Here is an 18130-nt window from a genome sequence, read left to right on the forward strand (position 1 = left end):
GGATCTTCCAGGAACTTATTAAGATGAGGCCAAATTGAATCTAGGGTGGGACTTAATCCAATATGACTGAAGTCCTTCAAAGCAGAGGAAATTCAGATTCAGCCAATTAGTAGATGCCAGAGAAGGAGATAGATATCAGCATGTGTCAGGGACCAAGATACACCTCGGAGCCAAGGATTGCCGGCAAGCCACAAGCAGAATGCTGCAGATATTGGAGAGAGAACGGCCTGCTGATGCACTGGTTTTGGACTTCTAGCATTCCAAACCGTGAGACAGTAAGTTCCTGTTGTTTAGCCAGCCAGTTTGTGGTAATTGATGTAGCAGCTCTAGAAGACTAAGACAAAAGGGATTTATGTACAGTGCTTGAGGACAATCAGCAGAAGTCATACCACTCTTCAATAATTTAGCAGATTTTTCACAATATGATTTTTTCAGTCTCTTAGTTAAGCTCTCCTTATTTATATCTCATAGCTTTGGATTTCAAAGGCTGGTGTTAAGTTTGGCTACAACATGGAATAAAATCTAAGTAAAGATATACTACTGGATTGAAATGGATATATGAAAAATAATAGCAGAATGAAATGATAAAAAAATACAGATGAATAGATTTAAGGCTCATTTAAGATGAGTGCTAGTGAATTCTTAGTATCAAACACTGAAGATATATTTTATTTAAAACTTGTGTTTAGGCATCCACAGATTATTTTTAGCAAAATTATTACCAATTATAGGGATAATATCCTGTTAGAAATAGAGATTTATTAATCATAATTTATTCTGGCAGAATGGAGTATGAATTTAAGACCACTTCAAAGACTATTGCAGTGCCTCTAGGGCCTGTACACACAGAGTGGCAGCCTGGTATGGAGAAGAGGAGATACATATGTGATAATTAAACTTCACAGAATATCGTGTCTGACTTAATGCTGGACTGATGATTAGGAAAGCATTTGGGGTACATTTCCAGGCTTCTGTCATGGGGTTCTCATGTCACAAACTAAAAAGTTGAGCACTGGAGGGAGGCCATATGTTGAGAGAAAGAAGCTGATTTGGGCTGACATATAGAAAGTTGAATTTCCTGTGAATTATACATGTGAACCTGTCCAGTGTGTGGCCACATTTGGGCATATGGATTTAGATTCCACAGAGGAAGTTTTCAGCACAACAGAAGGAGGTTTTTTGTTGTTTTTTTTTTTTTTAAATCATGGAAGTGTCTTGAATTACACAGAGATTATAAAGACATAAAAGCAAAATCAAGGACAAATATAATGTAAAACCAACTTGTAAGACATAGGTATTCCTTGATACAATATATAGTGTCTTCAGGGAATGTGTCCCTGAGGTGGTGACTGATGGTGATAAGCACCAGTGTGAAGATCTGGGAGAGAATCCTGCAAGGCATGCATAAAGTGCAAATGATAGGAATCAACTTGGCATCTCTGAAGACTGAAAGACATAAGGCCAGTGTGGTGATAGCATAGCGAGTAAGAGGGAAAATGGTAGGAGATGAGATCCAAGAAGTAGGCAGGGACTAAAAATTAAGTAGAGTAGAGTGAAAGGAGCCAAGAACAAAAATAAAATAAGAGAAAAGACACAAGTAATGTTTAGACAAGGAGGGAAAACAGAAGAACATAAGGATATAAGGCATTAAGGAACTTCAAGAAGTCAGTGGTCAACAGTTGCAAATATTTAAGGTGACATATCTGTTCAGCTCAACAAATAATTGAGGGGCCCATAATACATACCAACTACTATAATAAATGGAATTCAAAGAGTTTTGGGGTTTGGTAATTGGAGAACATCAGTGACTTTGCTCAGATAAGTGCTAGCACGATGGAGGTATTAGAATCCAGATAGCAGTGTGTTAAAGAATAAACGGGAGGTGGGAAAATGGAGGTAGAAGTTGTAAAATGGTGTTTTGAGGATCTTGAATGAGAAGGGAAGGAATAGTGTAGCACATTAGTCAAACTGTTAAGGGAAGGATTTTAAAACTGGGAAAACTTGCATATCCATTTAAGAAAGAGCAGTTGATAACATGAGAAAGGGGGAAAGGAATAAACAATGGTGCAAGATACAGGAAAATGGAAGGTCTACAGGTGAGAAGCTAGCCTGAATTTTAAAGAAACATATTATCCTCTAAAATTGAAGGAAATACTTAAGCCTGGAATATATATAGATATTCCACTGAAGGAATATTGGAAAGAAATGAAGAAAATCACAATTGGTAGTCTCAATTGTTGCCTGTGAATGGAGGTACTTACTTGTTGTTGAAGGGGCAATTGGAGTAGGTGGCTTTAGGAACGTGAGAATTATGGGGAAGGTTTGGGAAATGGATGAGGAAGTAAATTAGGGTCATATAAATGGATGTCAGGCAATATTGAATTTACACCACAGGTCTTTAGTCCAAAATACAATAGGCACCAATATAGATGGTTATGTGACTTTCCTACATCAATATTTAAGAAGCATGGTATGCTTTAAACTTCATTTTAGTAACACACATACAACTAAAAATTTCCCATTTTAGCCATTTAGCCATTAACAATTCAGCAGTATTAATTACACTCACAATATTGTACTATACCACATTGTACCCACTAGGATGACTATTTAAAAAAAAATCAAAACCAAAAAGTAAGTGTTGGTGAAGATGTAGAGAAATTTGAACTCTCATACATTTTTGGTGGGATTATAAAATTGTACAATAAGTTTGCAAATTCCTCAGAAAGTTGAACATATAATTACCATATGACCTGGCAATCCTACTTCTTAGTATAAACCCAAAAGAACTGAAATCAGGGACTCAAACAGATATTTGTACACCAGTGTTCATAGCAGTATTATTCACAATAGTCAAAAGGTGGACACATTTTTTTAATGAGCTTTATTAATTATGATGTCCTAGGTTAGGGGGTGTCAATCTGTAACTCTCAAGTTAAATCAAGGCTGTTCTCTTTTCTTGGTTTGTAAAGTTTATATGGAACATAATCATGCCTATTTTTTTTCACTTTCTCTATGTCTGTATTCACGCTACAGAAACAGAGTTGAGTAGTTGTATCAGAGATCTTTTATCTGACCCTTTACAGAAAAGCCTTTCTAATCTCTGGACTATGTTAAGGAGTTACAGTAAGAAAAATATTTTCACAAAACTCAGTAGCCTAATGTGCTGGTTTGAATACATTATGTCCCCCAGAAAAAGCCATATTCTTTGATGCAATCTTGTGGGGCAGACATATTAGTGGGGATTAAGTTGGAATGTTTGGATTAGGTTGTTTGCATGGAAATGTGCCCCACCCAACTGTAGGTGATAACGCTGATGAGATGATTGCCATGGAGGCATGGCCCCAACCATTCAGGGTGGGCCTTGATCAGTGGAGCCATATAAATGATCTGGCAAACAGAAGGAACACAGTGCAGTTGCGAGTGACCTTTTGAAGAGGGGCTACAGCCAAGAGGGACACTTTGAAGAAAGCACAGGAGCTGCAGATAAGAGACAGTTTGAAGATGGCCATTGAAAGGAGACTCGTGCTCCAGAGAAGCTGAGAGAGGACAAATATCCCAAGTGCAACTAAGAGTGACATTTTTGAGGCACTACAGCCTAGAGAGGAATGTCCTAGGAGAAAGCCATTTTGAAACCAGAGCTTTGGAGCAGATGCCAGCTACGTGCCTTCCCAGATGACAGAGGTTTTCCATTTGCCATTGGCCATCCTCCAGTGAAGGTACTGGATTGCTGATGAGTTACCTTGGAATCTTTATGGCCTTAAGACTATAACTATGTAACCAAATAAACCCCCTTTATAAAAGCCAATCCATTCATGGTGTTTTGCATTCCGGCAGCATTAGCAAACTAGAACACCTAATAAATCATAGTTTATTTCTTGTTTGTGCTTCATTTCCAATGTAGGTCAAAAGAGAAGTCTGGTCGTGAATTTAATTCTAAAACTTTAATTCTAAAACATCATCTCTCCATTTGCTTCCTTATCACTGCTGCTCTGGAGAGTAAGCATAGAATTTCATAGAAAACTGTGTTGCTAAAGTGACACATATTACTTCCACATTTCTTTCAGCTGGTCATGTCCAATTCAAAGAGGTGGGCAATTTTACTATGTGTCTGAAAGGAAGAGAACCCAAATGTTTGTAAACAGCTATTATGACAGCTACAGAAGTCAAGGAGGTTGTGGATAGTGGAAGGGATAGTAGAAGTGATATATCATGAGTTTATTGCAAGGTATGGAATATCATGATGTGTGGATGGCATCAGAGTAAGAGAGATCAAGAGGGTATATATATATCAGATAACAAATATAGCAGAGAGCATATGAGTGATATAGAAGGAAAGATATGAGGCTGCACTGATTATTATGTCAATATTTGTTCTACTAAGGAAAAATAAATGACATGAACTTCTTCATGTTCATGTATTTGATTATTTTTAGTGGGTATTAGTTTCTACATTATCTGTACATCCTGTTTCTTTTCAGAAGTAACATGTGATCCTCCTCATGTTGCAAATGGTTTCTTCACACCTGAAAGGACTCTACACAGAAGCGAAGATAAAATCACCTACCACTGTAAAACTGGCTTTTATCCTTCAACCCAGGGAAATACAGCAGTATGTACTGATAGTGGTTGGGTACCTGTTCCAAGATGTGGTTGTAAGTACCATTTACCTACTTTTTGGTTCTGAAATAACTTTCCTTAAATACAAAAGTATGTTTATTATTGTATATGTAAAAATAGAGCCTTTGTAGGTATTCTTTGCTTTTCAAATCAGGCAATATTAAGTAGGCTCAAAAACTCATTTTTATATACTAAACACTTTTGTTTCAATACTCAAAAACATATATGTATGAATATGTATTTCTCTAAAAATATAATTCGTCAAATATATGAATTACAAGGTTGGGTAAGAATAGTGCAATCTAACACATGTATATTATTTATTGCTATATAAATTTTCCCCAAAACCATGTGGCTAAAAACAACAAACTTTAATTATCTCACAGTTTCTATGGATCACGAATTTGAGAGTGATTTAGGTGGGTTTTCCAGAGTCAGGCTCCCCCCTTGTGTTTGCAGTGAGAATGTTGGTCCAGGCTACAGTCATCTAGTGGCTTGACTGAGCTGGGAGATCCACTTCCAAGATGGCTCACTCATATGGCTTTAGGCAGGAGGCCACAGTTCCTTGCCGCATGCATCTTTCCACAGGTTGCTTGAATGACAACTGTTTTCCCAGAGCTAGTGATTCCAGAGGAGGAAGCCTCAATATCTGTTATGATCTAGACACACACTTATCACTTCAGCCAGATCTGTTCTTTAAAAGTGAGTCACTCTGTCCAGCTCACAATCAAAGGGAGGGGAATGAGGCTCCACTTTTTGGAGGAATGAGTGTTGAAGAAATTGCATAATTTTTAAAAACCCTTACATATAGCAAAATGCCATATGGTTCAACAGAGTATTAGATTTATGGGGATGCTTGCATTGTCCATTTTCCAAATTTTTTCTGTCCCTACAATCATATTCCTTTCCTGTCTGTATCACAGTACATTGTAAAGTTGTACCACATTTAAACTGGCTGTCCATGAAAGAAAATTTAATGAATCAAATTATAGGCCAATGAACTCAAAGTTAATTCCAAGCATAATACCAGAACAAGTTATGAAAAGCATGATTTAATAAGATAGAAAGCTATTATCACTGTGAACCTTATTTCCATGTACATATGAAATACAAGGAAAATATTTAATAAATTTTTGGTCAATTTAGGAAAATGGTAGGTGAGGGGCATAAGTCAGTGCAATTATAACTGGGCCTCAGTGTATTATGCCAAAGGGAACTTTTGGAATTCCTGCGAACAGAATGGAGATAATGATTTGTTAGATGGCTTATCAGATAGTTTGCAATTTTATTAAACAACCCAGTCTGAAGAACTGATGCAAGACTGTTCTTGGGCCTATTACTCATTGTTGTCATTGAAGAGTTTAATGGTTTAGGGGAAATGCAGAACAAATACACAACTGGAGTGATATAGGGGATGATAATAGTGAATCTGCAGTAGGACAGATCCGTCAATCAAAGAAAGTGCTATGTAATAGATTGAATCCAATAAGATGAAATTTAGCAGTGGTAGGTTAAAAAGAAGAAAGAAATCAACTGTACTAGTACAAGCTAATTCGCAACATCTTTCAAATCAGTCAATATTTTAATCAATTTTAAGACCAGTCTGAGTCAACATTATGATGGAACCACCATAACTGCTAAAGAAAATACAACCTGCATCGATAGAAGTCCAGGAGGTGAAAGAAGGCTGTTCTTAGCCCTGCCAATCTCAAAGCTAACAGATCGTAGGTGTTACGTTATATTTGCTTTAGGGAGCTACCTTGTAAAAGAGCTAAAGGTAGACTCATGCTCAAATAAGGGAGAGAATAGTAAAGGTGCACAGGCCCGTGATAAAAATGATACATACTTTTTGTTATGTCTCCTTTTTGTACCTTTTGGAAAGAAATGATCTTAGACTATTTTATTTTGTTCATATTCTATGAAGTATCAAAATGAAGTAGATAAACACACTTGTCCTGAGGTCAGACCACTAAGTCTCAATCTATGCTCTACAATATAATGGGCAATTTGAGTTTTTCAGAATCAGTTATTACAGTCCCAAAGACTCAAGCTTGTCCAAGGTGGAATTACTGCTATCCCTAACTGGTATGCCTTGACATATCATTAGGGCATCTGCAAAACCAGGAGGTAAAAAGATAATATTATAAATCACCAAAAAGTGGGAATGGGAAAAAAAATAACTAGCAGTTTACTTAAAAGAAATGAGATTCAGATGATCATTTTAACCTGCAATATATTGGAAGCTAAAAAAGTGGTTAAAATGTATTAAGTATGAGAGAAATGGACTGTAGACGAGTAGACTACAATTTTATAACTAGAGAAGATATCATATACACACCTTGGGTAAAGAAAGACATTTAGGATAAGCAAGGATGAAAAATGTGTCATCCACATAACACACTGGAAGAAACTACTTGAGAAAATTTCTAATGAGGCAAAAAAGAGACCTCATCAGTGATTGCAAGACAGAAAGATGAAGATTATGAGGAGCAGTTGCTGCAAAATTGTGTGTGTGCATTGGAATATTTTTTTAACTTGTTACATGAGGCTTCTTGAAATAGAAGGGTCATGTTTCATGGAAAAAATAATACTAATCTGGAATTAAAAATATTAATGTGCTTTTAAAACATCCCAAGAAAAGTGCAAAATTTCTGAAAAAAATGAGATATAAACCTGTCAATACACAATATAGCACCTAAACATTTCAGTCAGAACTATTTCAAATGTTAGAATAATTTAACAATGTATGATTATAGGGCACTACATTAAAATAAATATTATATAAGACACATTAAAAAGCATTTCATTCACCAGCTACAATTAGAAGTCAGTAAGCAGTTCCCCATAAACTTAATTATTTAGTTATTAAGAAATATTCCTAGACCACTTTTTCTTTTTAATTTAAGAAATTTTATTTTGAAATAAATTCAAACTTACAGGAACAGTTGCAAAAACAGTAGAAACCCCATACATAGAACTCCAGCATACCCCAACCCCCCTCCCCTGATACTCCAGTCCACCACCTTTAACATCCTGTCACATCACCATTTCTTTCTTTCCCTCCCTCCCTGTCTATCATCCATCATCTATTGCTCTGTCTTCTGAACATATGAGAGCAAGCTGCACACATCTTTGAACAAACAATGTAATTCACATATACATTTCCCATGAACAAGAACATTCTTTTATGCAACCCATTAAGCGCAGCTGAGAAGTTCAAGAAATTCAACATTGATACAAAGCTTACATTCTATATTTCCTTTTTTTTTCTTCCTTTTGTCCCATCTGTGTCCCTTTCAGCCTTCTCTCCTCCATCCTCAGATCCCATACAAGATCATTCTTGACATTTAATTGTCATCTATTTAGACTTTTTTTTTTTTTCTTTCAATTGTGGAAACATATATGCAGCCTAAATCTTCCCATTCCACGGCCTCCCTTGCATTCCATTAGTGGGATTAAACAAATTTAGAATGTTGCAGTGCTATCACGTTCTCACCATCCATTTCTAGAAGTTTCCCTTCAGTCCAAACCCTACACTCATTTCTTAACTCCTCATTGCCCCTTCCCCCGCTTCTTGGAACCCCTACTCTACTTTTCATCTCTATGGTCATATTCTCTGATACTTTCTTTGTGCTTACTGTGGGGCTTAAATTTAATATCCTAAATCTATAACAATCTTGTTTTTCTTTGATACCAACTTAACTTCAATATGACACATAAACTATGTTCCTTTACTCCCTCATTCCCCCACCTTTATGTAGTTCTTGTCAAAAATTACGTATTTTACATTGAGTCCAAAACCACTGATTTATCATTACAGTTTATGTATTTTAGATCCTGTACGAAGTAAATAGTGGAATTATAAATCAAAAATACAGTAGTATTGGTATTTATAGTTGCCATGTGTTCTTCACTGGTAATCTTTATTTCTTCATTTAGTTTCAGTCAATTGTTTAGTGTCGCTTCCTTTCAGCCTGCTCAATTCCCTTTAGCTTTTCTTATAGAACTGATTACTGGTAGTGAAGTCCCTCAGCTTCTGATTATCCAGGAATGTTATCATCTCCCCCTCATTTTTACCCTACAGGTGTTTGTGATTTCTCCAAGTCTCTGATAGTTATTGACTTCTATTTCTATTCCATTGTCATCAGAGAATGTGCTTTGAATAAATTCATTTTTTTTTTTTAATTTATTGAGGCTTGTTTTAATGTCCCAGCATATGGTCCATTCTGGAGAAAGATCTGTGATCACTAGAGAAGAATGTGTGTCCCAGTGACCTGGGATCTAATGTTCTATATATGTCTGTTAAAATTCTCTGTATCTCTCTATCCTTTCTTTGTTTCTCTGTTGGTAGGGCTCCCTTAGTATCTGAAGTAGGGCAGGTCTTTTATTAGAAAAATCTCTCAGCATTTGTTTGTCTGTGAAAAATTTAAGCTCTCCCTCAAATTTGAAGGAGAGTTTTTCTGGATAAAGTATTCTTGCTTGGAAATTTTTCTCTCTGAGAATTTTAACTATGTCATGCCACTGCCTTCTCGCCTCCATGGTGGCCACTGAGTAGTCACTACTTAGTCTTATGTTGTTTCCTTTGTATGCGGTGAATTGCTTTTCTCTTGCTGCCTTCAGAACTTGCTCTGTCTCTTCGGTATTTGAGAGTCTGATCAGAATATGTTTTGGAGTGGGTTTATTTGGATTTATTCTGTTTGGAGTTTGCTGGGCATTTATGCTTTGTGTATTTATATTGTGTAGAAGGTTTGGGAAATTTTCCCCAACAATTTCTTTGAATATTCTTTCTAGACCTTTACCCTTCTCTTCCCCTTCTGGGACACCAATGAGTCTTGAATTTGGACGTTTTATTTTATCTATCATATCCCTGAAATCCATTTTGAGTTTTTTGATTTTTTTCCCCATTCTTTCTTTTGTTCTTTCATTTTCTGTTCTGTGGTCCTCGAGGAGAGTCATTGTTCAACTTCCTTTAATCTTGTATTATGAGTATTCAGAGTCTTTTTAATTTGGCCTACAGTTTCTTTTATTTCCATAAGGTCTTCTATTTTTTAATATACTCTTGCAGTTTGCTCTTTGTGCTCTTCTAGCGTCTTCTTTATGTCCTTTATATCCTGTGCCATGCTCTTGTTGCCTCTCTGTAGATCTTTGATTAATTGTGCCAAATACTGTGTGTCTTTTGATCTTTTGATTTGGGAGTTTGGGTTTGGGTTCTCCATATCGTTTGGTTTTATTATATGCTTTAAGATTTTCTGTTGTTTTTGGCCTCTTGGCACTTGCTTTACTTGATCCTTAATTTATCAGAACTGCAGCTTGGTGGCATACACTTTCTCTAACTAACCAGCAGATGGCATCCGTGAGTCATCTATACCCCTCAAGTCAGTTCTCCCCAGATTTGTTTTTGTGGTGTGTGGGGGTCTGATTCTTGTGGGGTCCAATTGGTGCACCAAGTTTGGGTGTGTTGTTGGTGTTGTCCACCCTGAATGTGGGGCGTTTGTCTGAGTAGTTAGGGAGACAGGGCAGCTTTAATAATCAAACCTCCCAGGTGTTCCCAGAGATTTAAGGCTGTTGCAGGAGCCTAAGCCTTCATTTCGGTCTTTCCACAGATTTTCTCTGCCCTGACCCACCAGTCCTTGGTATTTGTGTAGGGTCCCTGGGGTTTCCGAGCAGATCCCCCTTCCCAGCTGTGCTCTTCCAGGACCTCTGCTGTGGGAGGGCTGTGCCATGTCACAAGTGCACGCCAGCCTCCTGGGAAGCCCTTGGTCACTGGGCCATGCAGGGTTGTTCCCATCCTGCTTCAAAGATGGTTCAGTGGGATGGGTTAACTTCCCCCTTTTTGCACAGCTCCCCTCTCCCAGCTCCAGGACAATCAGCTGTGGGTGCACTAAAGGCCACTGTACATGGCCAATATTGTGGCATGTGTGCAGTGCTGAGGGAAAGACTCCCTGTTGCACTGGGTTTCTTGGCGTAGCTCTGGGATGTGGGTCTGGCCCCAGGCAGGAGCGTCTCTTGCCTGCTGGGGGAATGGCTGCAAGGAATGCAGTTTTTTTCTCCTTTTGGCTCCCCTCTGCTCCCCTGGTCTCGAGACAATCAGCAGCGGGAGTGGGAAGGGGTATCCTCCATGCCAGGCACTGAGGTGTTAGCCCAGCCAGCTCCTGCTGTGCTTCAATGCGCAGCTCTCCCTGTTGCATCTGCAGCCACTCCTGGGCTTTTTTTTTTTTTTAAAGAACTAGTCTGTCTACAAATGCCAGCCCACCATTTCCCCACACTGCAGTGCGGCTGCTGGACTTTCAGCCGGTTTACTCACTCGTTTCAGAATGCATGCTCCTGGTTTCACCAAATGCACATTCCCTGAGGATTTAGCAGACCTTGTCTGGCTTGTGCTATGCTGGAAGTGGTGTTCTGGGTCACTTTCTGGTTTTTATCCTGTATTTTTCATGGAGGTGTTTTTTTGTCCTGTCTCACCTAGCCAGCATCTTAGGTTCTCCTGGTCCACTTTGGTTCGTTAAAAAATTAGGAAAAGAAGATTGGCCTGGACGAATATGTGCGAGACAAAAATAAGAATTTTTTTTTTCTGTAATTTAATCAAAGGAGTTTTTTTGTGCTTCCCTACATTTCTTAAATTGTCTACAAGACTAGAAAAATAAACTAATTAAGGTTATTAATATGTCTCTCCCTTCCTCCTTCTTCTCTCTCTCACTCTGTCTCTCCCTTTCCTCTCCCCTAAATCTGGGTTGGGCTTGAAAGGAAAGAATCCCTTTCATGAAAGGTGACGAAAAAGAAAGACAGCAGAAGTCAGGTTGGCTGAGGGGTAAAATCTGCATCTTCATCCCTCAACAGGATGTTGACTTATCAAGCAGGGCTGGCTGGAGATACATGTACTCAAGGAAAATACATTAAATAGGTCTGTGCAGTTTTCTTGTTGGACGGTCCTCACACAAGTTTATGCCTCATGTGACCCAAAAGGTATAACTTCATTTTCTTTAGCAATGACCCCTCCAGGTACATCAGTGGTAAGAATTTGATAAATTTCCTTGTCTTGAGTCCCTAATGCAAGGGGTGCAATTATGGTACAAAGAGTACAATTCAGCAATGAAAAAAATAAAAATCCAATTTGAATGCTTATTATGGTAAAATATTTCTGTTTGTATTTTTGTATTCCAAGTGAAACGCTGTGATTTTCCACATATAAAACATGGATATCTATATAGTGAAGGCTATTATAGACCATACTTTCCAGTATATATAGGAAAATATTACTATTACTACTGTGATCAGAATTTTTTGACTCCTACACGACACAACGGTGGTTACATTGCATGCAGAAAAGAAGGATGGTCACCAGCAGTACCATGCTGCCGTAAGTCAATATCTTTAAAATTATACATGTGCACATCATTGAAAGATGGTGAGGGAATAGCACAGAATTTGGATGGGTATGCATTCTCATTTAAACATTGTAAAGGGAATTGTTTCATATGTTTTTATTAAAGAAGTCGTCAGTTTACAGAAAAATCATGCAGAATTTACAGAGTTCCCATAAATCCTGCCTAACACCCAGCGTTACTATGATTAACATTCTGCATTAGTGTCGTGTCTTTGTTGCAACTCATGAAGAATAGTATTGTAACTACACTATTAACTGTACCCATAGTTTACATTAGAGTTTACTGCATTGTAAAGGCCTGTGTTTTTTTAAATTTATTACACTAACATACATACAACATAAAATTTCCAATTTCATTATTTATTATTATTATTATTATAATTTATTATCTTGAGCAAAATCCTGTGTGTTACATTTTTCATTTTTCTTTTTTATTGTTTTTAGGACAATGCTATTTCTATTCTATTGAAAAAGGACATGCTTCAAATGAAAGCTACACATATTTAGAGAATGAATTCATAAATGTTGTGTGCAATCCTGGCTACAGTCTTCCAAATGAACAGACCAAAATTACATGTACAGACAATGACTGGTCCCCTACTCCCAGATGCATCCATGTCAGTAAGTGACTGCTCTGAGATCTCCAGATGTTATTATTTCATAAGACTCATATATATTAACTGCAGCAACATGCTTATTTTAATTTCTTCTTGTCCTGCCAATAGAACATATTTTGTGTTTTTTTTCTATGCATACAAGTATATACACAAATTTCTTGATAAAATGTAGGAAAATAAATCTATCTAAAAATATTATTGAAGAATACAGAAAAGGAATTTTGAAAACAATATTTGTTGGTTAAGTCCCATGAAATATTTGCATCAAAATCACTAAATCTGTTGACTCAGAATGATTACAAATTTAAATAGAAAATAAATCCAATGCTAACTAAAAATGCCATTAATATTTTTAAGTGGTTTGCTTCTTTGTGTTTCTCAAAGATGTATAACTCGGAGCGCATTTTCTGAGACATTGTGTGCGTCCTACATTACAAGGTGATTCCCAACTGTTTTCCACTGGGGATGGAACAATATGCATTCATATCAACAGTCCATTGTTGTTTTTTGTTGTTTCTTTTTGTTTTTTTTTAAATTATTCATTTTATTGAGATATATTCACATACCACGCAGTCATACAAAACAAATTATAGATTTGATTGTTCACAGTACCATTACGTAGCTGTACATTCATTACCAAAATCAATCCCAGACACCCTCATTACCACACACACAAAAATAACCAGAATAATAATTAAAGTGAAAAGGAGCAACTAAAGTAAAAAAGAGCACTGGGCGCCCTTGTCTGTTTGTTTGTTTCCTTCCCCCACCTTTCCACTCACCCATTCACAAACTGGACAAATGGGAGTGTGGCCCCTATGGCCCCCCAATCCCACTGTCCCCCCTCATAAGCCACATTTTTATACAATTGTCTTCAAGATTCATGGGTTCTGGGTTGTAGTTTGATAATTTCAGGTATCCACCACTAGCTACCCCAATTCATTAGAACCTAAAAAGGGTTGTCTATATTGTGCATAAGAGTGCCCACCAGAGTGACCTCTCGGCTCCTTTTGGAATCTCTCTGCCACTGAAGCTTATTTCATTTCCTTTCACATCCCCCTTTTGGTCAAGAAGATGTTCTCCATCCCACGATGCTGGGTCTACATTCCTCCCCGGGAGTCATATTCCATGTTGCCAGGGAGATTCACTCCCCTGGGTGTCTGATCCCACGTAGAGGGGAGGGCTGTGATTTCACCTGCCAAGTTGGCTTAGCTAGAGAGAGAGGGCCACATCTGAGCAACAAAGAGGCATTCGGGAGGAGGCTCTTAGGCACAATTATAGGGAGGCCTAGCCTCTCCTTTGCAGCAACAGTCTTCCCAAGGGCAAATTCCATGGTAGAGGGCCCAATCCATCAAACCACCAATCCCCTATATCTGTGGGCGTGTTAGCAACTATTGAGGTAGGGCAGGCCAATACCCCTGCATTCTCCACCAGCTCCTCAAGGGGGCTCTGCATATTTTTTTCCATGTTTTTTTTTGTTGTTTTTTTTTTACCTTTTTTTTTCCCTAAATCAACTGTATGAAAAATAAAAAAAATAAAAAAAATAAAGAAATAAAAAAAAACATACAATAAAATAACATTTCAAAGAGACCATAACAAGGGAGTAAGAAAAAGACACTTAACCTAAGATAAATACTTTACTTCCAACGTTTCCTTACTCTACCCCAAGAAAGTAACCTAATATAGCAACATTTCTGTGAACTTGGTGCTACTATACCCATCAGAAATTAACAGACCAGAGTCATTCCTGGGCATTCCCAGAACATTAAATTTACCCATGATAGCTTATCTGTTCTTCTTGGATTATTGTTCCCCCTTCCTTAATTGCTCTCTACCGCTAGTTCCCCTACATTCTACATCATAAACCATTTGTTTTACATTTTTCAAAGTTCACATTAGTGGTAGCATATAATATTTGTCTTTTTGTGCCTGGCTTATTTCACTCAGCATTATGTCTTCAAGGTTCATCCATGTTGTCATATGTTTCACCAGATCGTTCCTTCTTACTGCCGTGTAGTATTCCATCGTGTGTATATACCACATTTTATTTATACACTCATCTGTTGAAGGACATTTGGGTTGTTTCCATCTCTTGGCAATTGTGAATAATGCTGCTATGAACATTGGCGTGCACATATCTGTTCGTGTCACTGCTCTCCGATCTTCCGGGTATATACCGAAAAGTGCAATCGCTGGATCGAAGGGTATCTCTATATCTAGTTTTCTAAGGAACTGCCAGACTGACTTCCAGAGTGGCTGAACCATTATACAGTCCCACCAACAATGAATAAGAGTTCCAATTTCTCCACATCCCCTCCAGCATTTGTACTTTCCTGTTTGTTTAATGGCAGCCATTCTAACCGGTGTTAGATGGTATCTCATTGTGGTCTTATTTTGCATCTCTCTAATAGCTAGTGAAGCTGAACATTTTTTCATGTGTTTCTTGGCCATTTGTATTTCCTCTTCAGAGAACTGTCTTTTCATATCTTTTGCCCATTTTATAATTGGCCTGTCTGTACTATCATCATTGAGTTCTAGGATTACTTTATATATGCAAGATATCAGTCTTTTGTCAGATACATGGTTTCCAAACATTTTTTCCCATTGAGTTGGCTGCCTCTTTACCTTTTTGAGAAATTCCTTTGAGTTACAGAAACTTCTAAGCTTGAGGAGTTCCCCTTAATCTATTTTTTCTTTTGTTGCTTGTGCTTTGGGTGTAAAGTCTAGGAAGTGGCTGCCTAATACAAGGTCTTGAAGATGTTTTCCTACATTATCTTCTAGGAGTTTTATGGTGCTTTCTTTCATATTGAGATCTTTGGTACATTTTGAGTGAATTTTTGTGTAGGGTGTGAGGTAGGGGTCCTCTTTCATTCTTTTGGATATGGATATCCAACTCTCCCAGCCCCATTTGCTGAAAAGACCGTTATGACCCAGTTCCGTGACTTTGGGAGCCTTATCAAAGATCAGTCGGCCATAGATCTGGGGGTCTATCTCCGAATTCTCAATTTGATTCAATTGATCTATATGTCTATCTTTGTGCCAGTACCATGCTGTTTTGACTACTGTGGCTTTATAATAAGCTTCAAAGTCAGGGAGTATAAGTCCTCCCACTTGGTTTTTCTTTTTTAGGGTGTCTTTAGCAATTCGAGGCATCTTCCCTTTCCAAATAAATTTAATAACTAGCTTTTCCAAGTCTGCAAAGTAGGTTGATGGAATTTTGATTGCGATTGCATTGAATCTGTAGATGAGTTTGGGTAGAATTGACATCTTAATGACATTTAGCCTTCCTATCCATGAACATGGAATATTTTTCCATCTTTTAAGGTCCCCTTCTATTTCTTTTAATAGAGTTATGTAGTTTTCTTTGTATAGGTCTTTTACATCTTTGGTTAAGTTTATTCCTAGGTACTTGATTTTCTTAGTTGCCATTGACAATGGTATCTTTTTCTTGAGTGTCTCTTCAGTTTGTTCGTTTCTAGCATATAGAAACATTACTGACTTGTGTGCATTAATCTTGTATCCTGCTACTTTGCTAAATTTGTTTATTAGCTCTAGTAGCTGTATCATTGATTTCTTGGGATTTTCCAGATATAAGATCATATCATCTGCCAACAATGACAGTTTTGCTTCTTCCTTTCCAATTTGGATGCCTTTTATTTCTTTGTCTTGCCGGATTGCCCTGGCTAGCACTTCTAGCACAATGTTGAATAACAGTGGTGATAGCGCGCATCCTTGTCTTGTTCCTGATCTTAGGGGGAAGGCTTTCAGTCTCTCACCATTGAATACTATGCTGGCTGTGGGTTTTTCATATATGCTCTTTATCATATTGAGGAAGTTTCCTTCAATTCCTACCTTTTGAAGTGTTTTTATCAAAAACGGATGTTGGATTTCCATTGTTGTTTTACATCCTTGCTAATGATTAGTGATGTCGTATTTTAGTGTTTACACTTTGAGTAGTTGTAAAATGTTATAGCATTAGAGTGTAATTTGAATTCCTTTTTTTAAATTAGGCTATGCCTGTACTCATATACTTGTTGGTAATTACTTTTTTTAATCTATACAATGGAAATTGATGGTTTTCTAAATTTATATTTTTGTGTATTTTTGTATTGATTTATTGGGATTCTTAGTATATTTTGAATATAAATTTCAACTATAGCTATTGCCAAGTATTTTCTCCTTTCCTATTATGGCTTGTGTTTTTCTTTTCTTTAAGAAAACCTTAGTGAACACAGTTTATTTTTTCCTACAATCAAGATGATCAACTTGTTTCGTTAATATTTATCATGTCTTCTTCAAGGACATAGAGATAATGAAGTATTTTATTCTAAAACTTTTGAGATTTTGCCTCCTCTGTTATAGATTTAATCCATTTCAAGTTTGTTTTTATACATGCTATTTATCAGATTTCCTCTTTAGAAAATATGGAAATCCAACACTTCCCCAGTTATCTGTAATTGCACCTGAGCATATATCATAAACATATATGATGACTATTAATCTGAATCCTCTCTTGTGTTCCATAGTAAGTAGTTTTTCTATCAGTGTTCCAGTACCACACTGTGTTAACTACTTTAGATTTATAATACATCTGGACATCTAGTGCAAACCTTTCAGCCTAATTTTTTCTTTTCATTCTCTGGTTTATTCTTGGACTTTTATCTTATGTATTTTAATTCTCCTCAACAAGTTCCCTCAAAAATCTCTGTTTAGATTTTTATTGGAATTACCTTGGTTCTCTAGATCAATTTATGAAGAATAGATATCTTTATGCTACTGAGCCTTCCTAATATTCAATGTGATATATTCTAAAGTTTTTTGGGTCTTTTTGGAATGTCTGACAATTGTCTTGTATTATGTATTTTTGCTTATGAGAAGATTTTAGATATTATGAATTATGTTTCCTGTAAATAATATTTTTATTATATTTAAGCTTTAAGAAAATTCTCTTAACTCAGGTGATTTGAAATTTTAAAAAATTAATAAAATCAATATTGCTTAAAATTTTGAATCAGCATTCATGTGATGGTCCTTGACCTACTTACATACGTAACTCCAAATTCAATGCTCTTTAAGCCTCCCAAACCCATCCTTCACCTGCAGCTTCAAAGAAAGGGGAGATTTATCCAGACAAATAGCCTCATCTTCATGGGCATGTGTAAACACAGCTACGAAATTATACTCTTTCTTTCCATCTTCCACAATGTTCCAAGCAATCTTAGTTTTCCTTTTTACATTATGCAAATATTGGGTTCCATAATAAGTAGTTTTATATCAGTGTTCCAATACCACACTGTGTTAACTACTTTAGATTTATAGTATGTCTGGACATCTAGTGCAAACCTTTCAACCTAATTTTTTCTTATCATTCTCTGGTTTATTCTTGGGCTTTGATCTTATGTATTTTAATAATTGGGTCAGCAATCTTTCCCTCTTTCATTTAACGTTAATACTCACGCAGATCCATTACCCAGCCAGCAAACCAAGGGCGGAACCATCAGGTTCAGTT

The 18130-nt window shown here is 36.9% G+C and overlaps 2 protein-coding genes across 3 annotated transcripts in view; one reads left to right on the plus strand and one right to left on the minus strand.

Annotated features, from left to right (window-relative positions):
- The window catches only part of LOC119511807 (complement factor H-like), a 237720-nt gene that overhangs the window by 104189 nt on the left and 115401 nt on the right, over window positions 1-18130 (minus strand).
- The window catches only part of LOC119526189 (complement factor H-related protein 3-like), a 69012-nt gene that overhangs the window by 25023 nt on the left and 25859 nt on the right, over window positions 1-18130 (plus strand). For both annotated transcript variants that reach the window (XM_037825115.1, XM_037825114.1), the window contains exons 5-7: window positions 4482-4655; window positions 11783-11977; window positions 12449-12625. In XM_037825115.1, coding sequence (XP_037681043.1) covers window positions 4482-4655; window positions 11783-11977; window positions 12449-12625 — 546 coding nt within the window. The remainder of the gene's footprint in view (window positions 1-4481; window positions 4656-11782; window positions 11978-12448; window positions 12626-18130) is intronic.

The sequence above is a fragment of the Choloepus didactylus genome, chromosome 2 (assembly GCF_015220235.1).
Source record: "Choloepus didactylus isolate mChoDid1 chromosome 2, mChoDid1.pri, whole genome shotgun sequence".
NCBI lineage: Eukaryota > Metazoa > Chordata > Mammalia > Pilosa > Megalonychidae > Choloepus > Choloepus didactylus.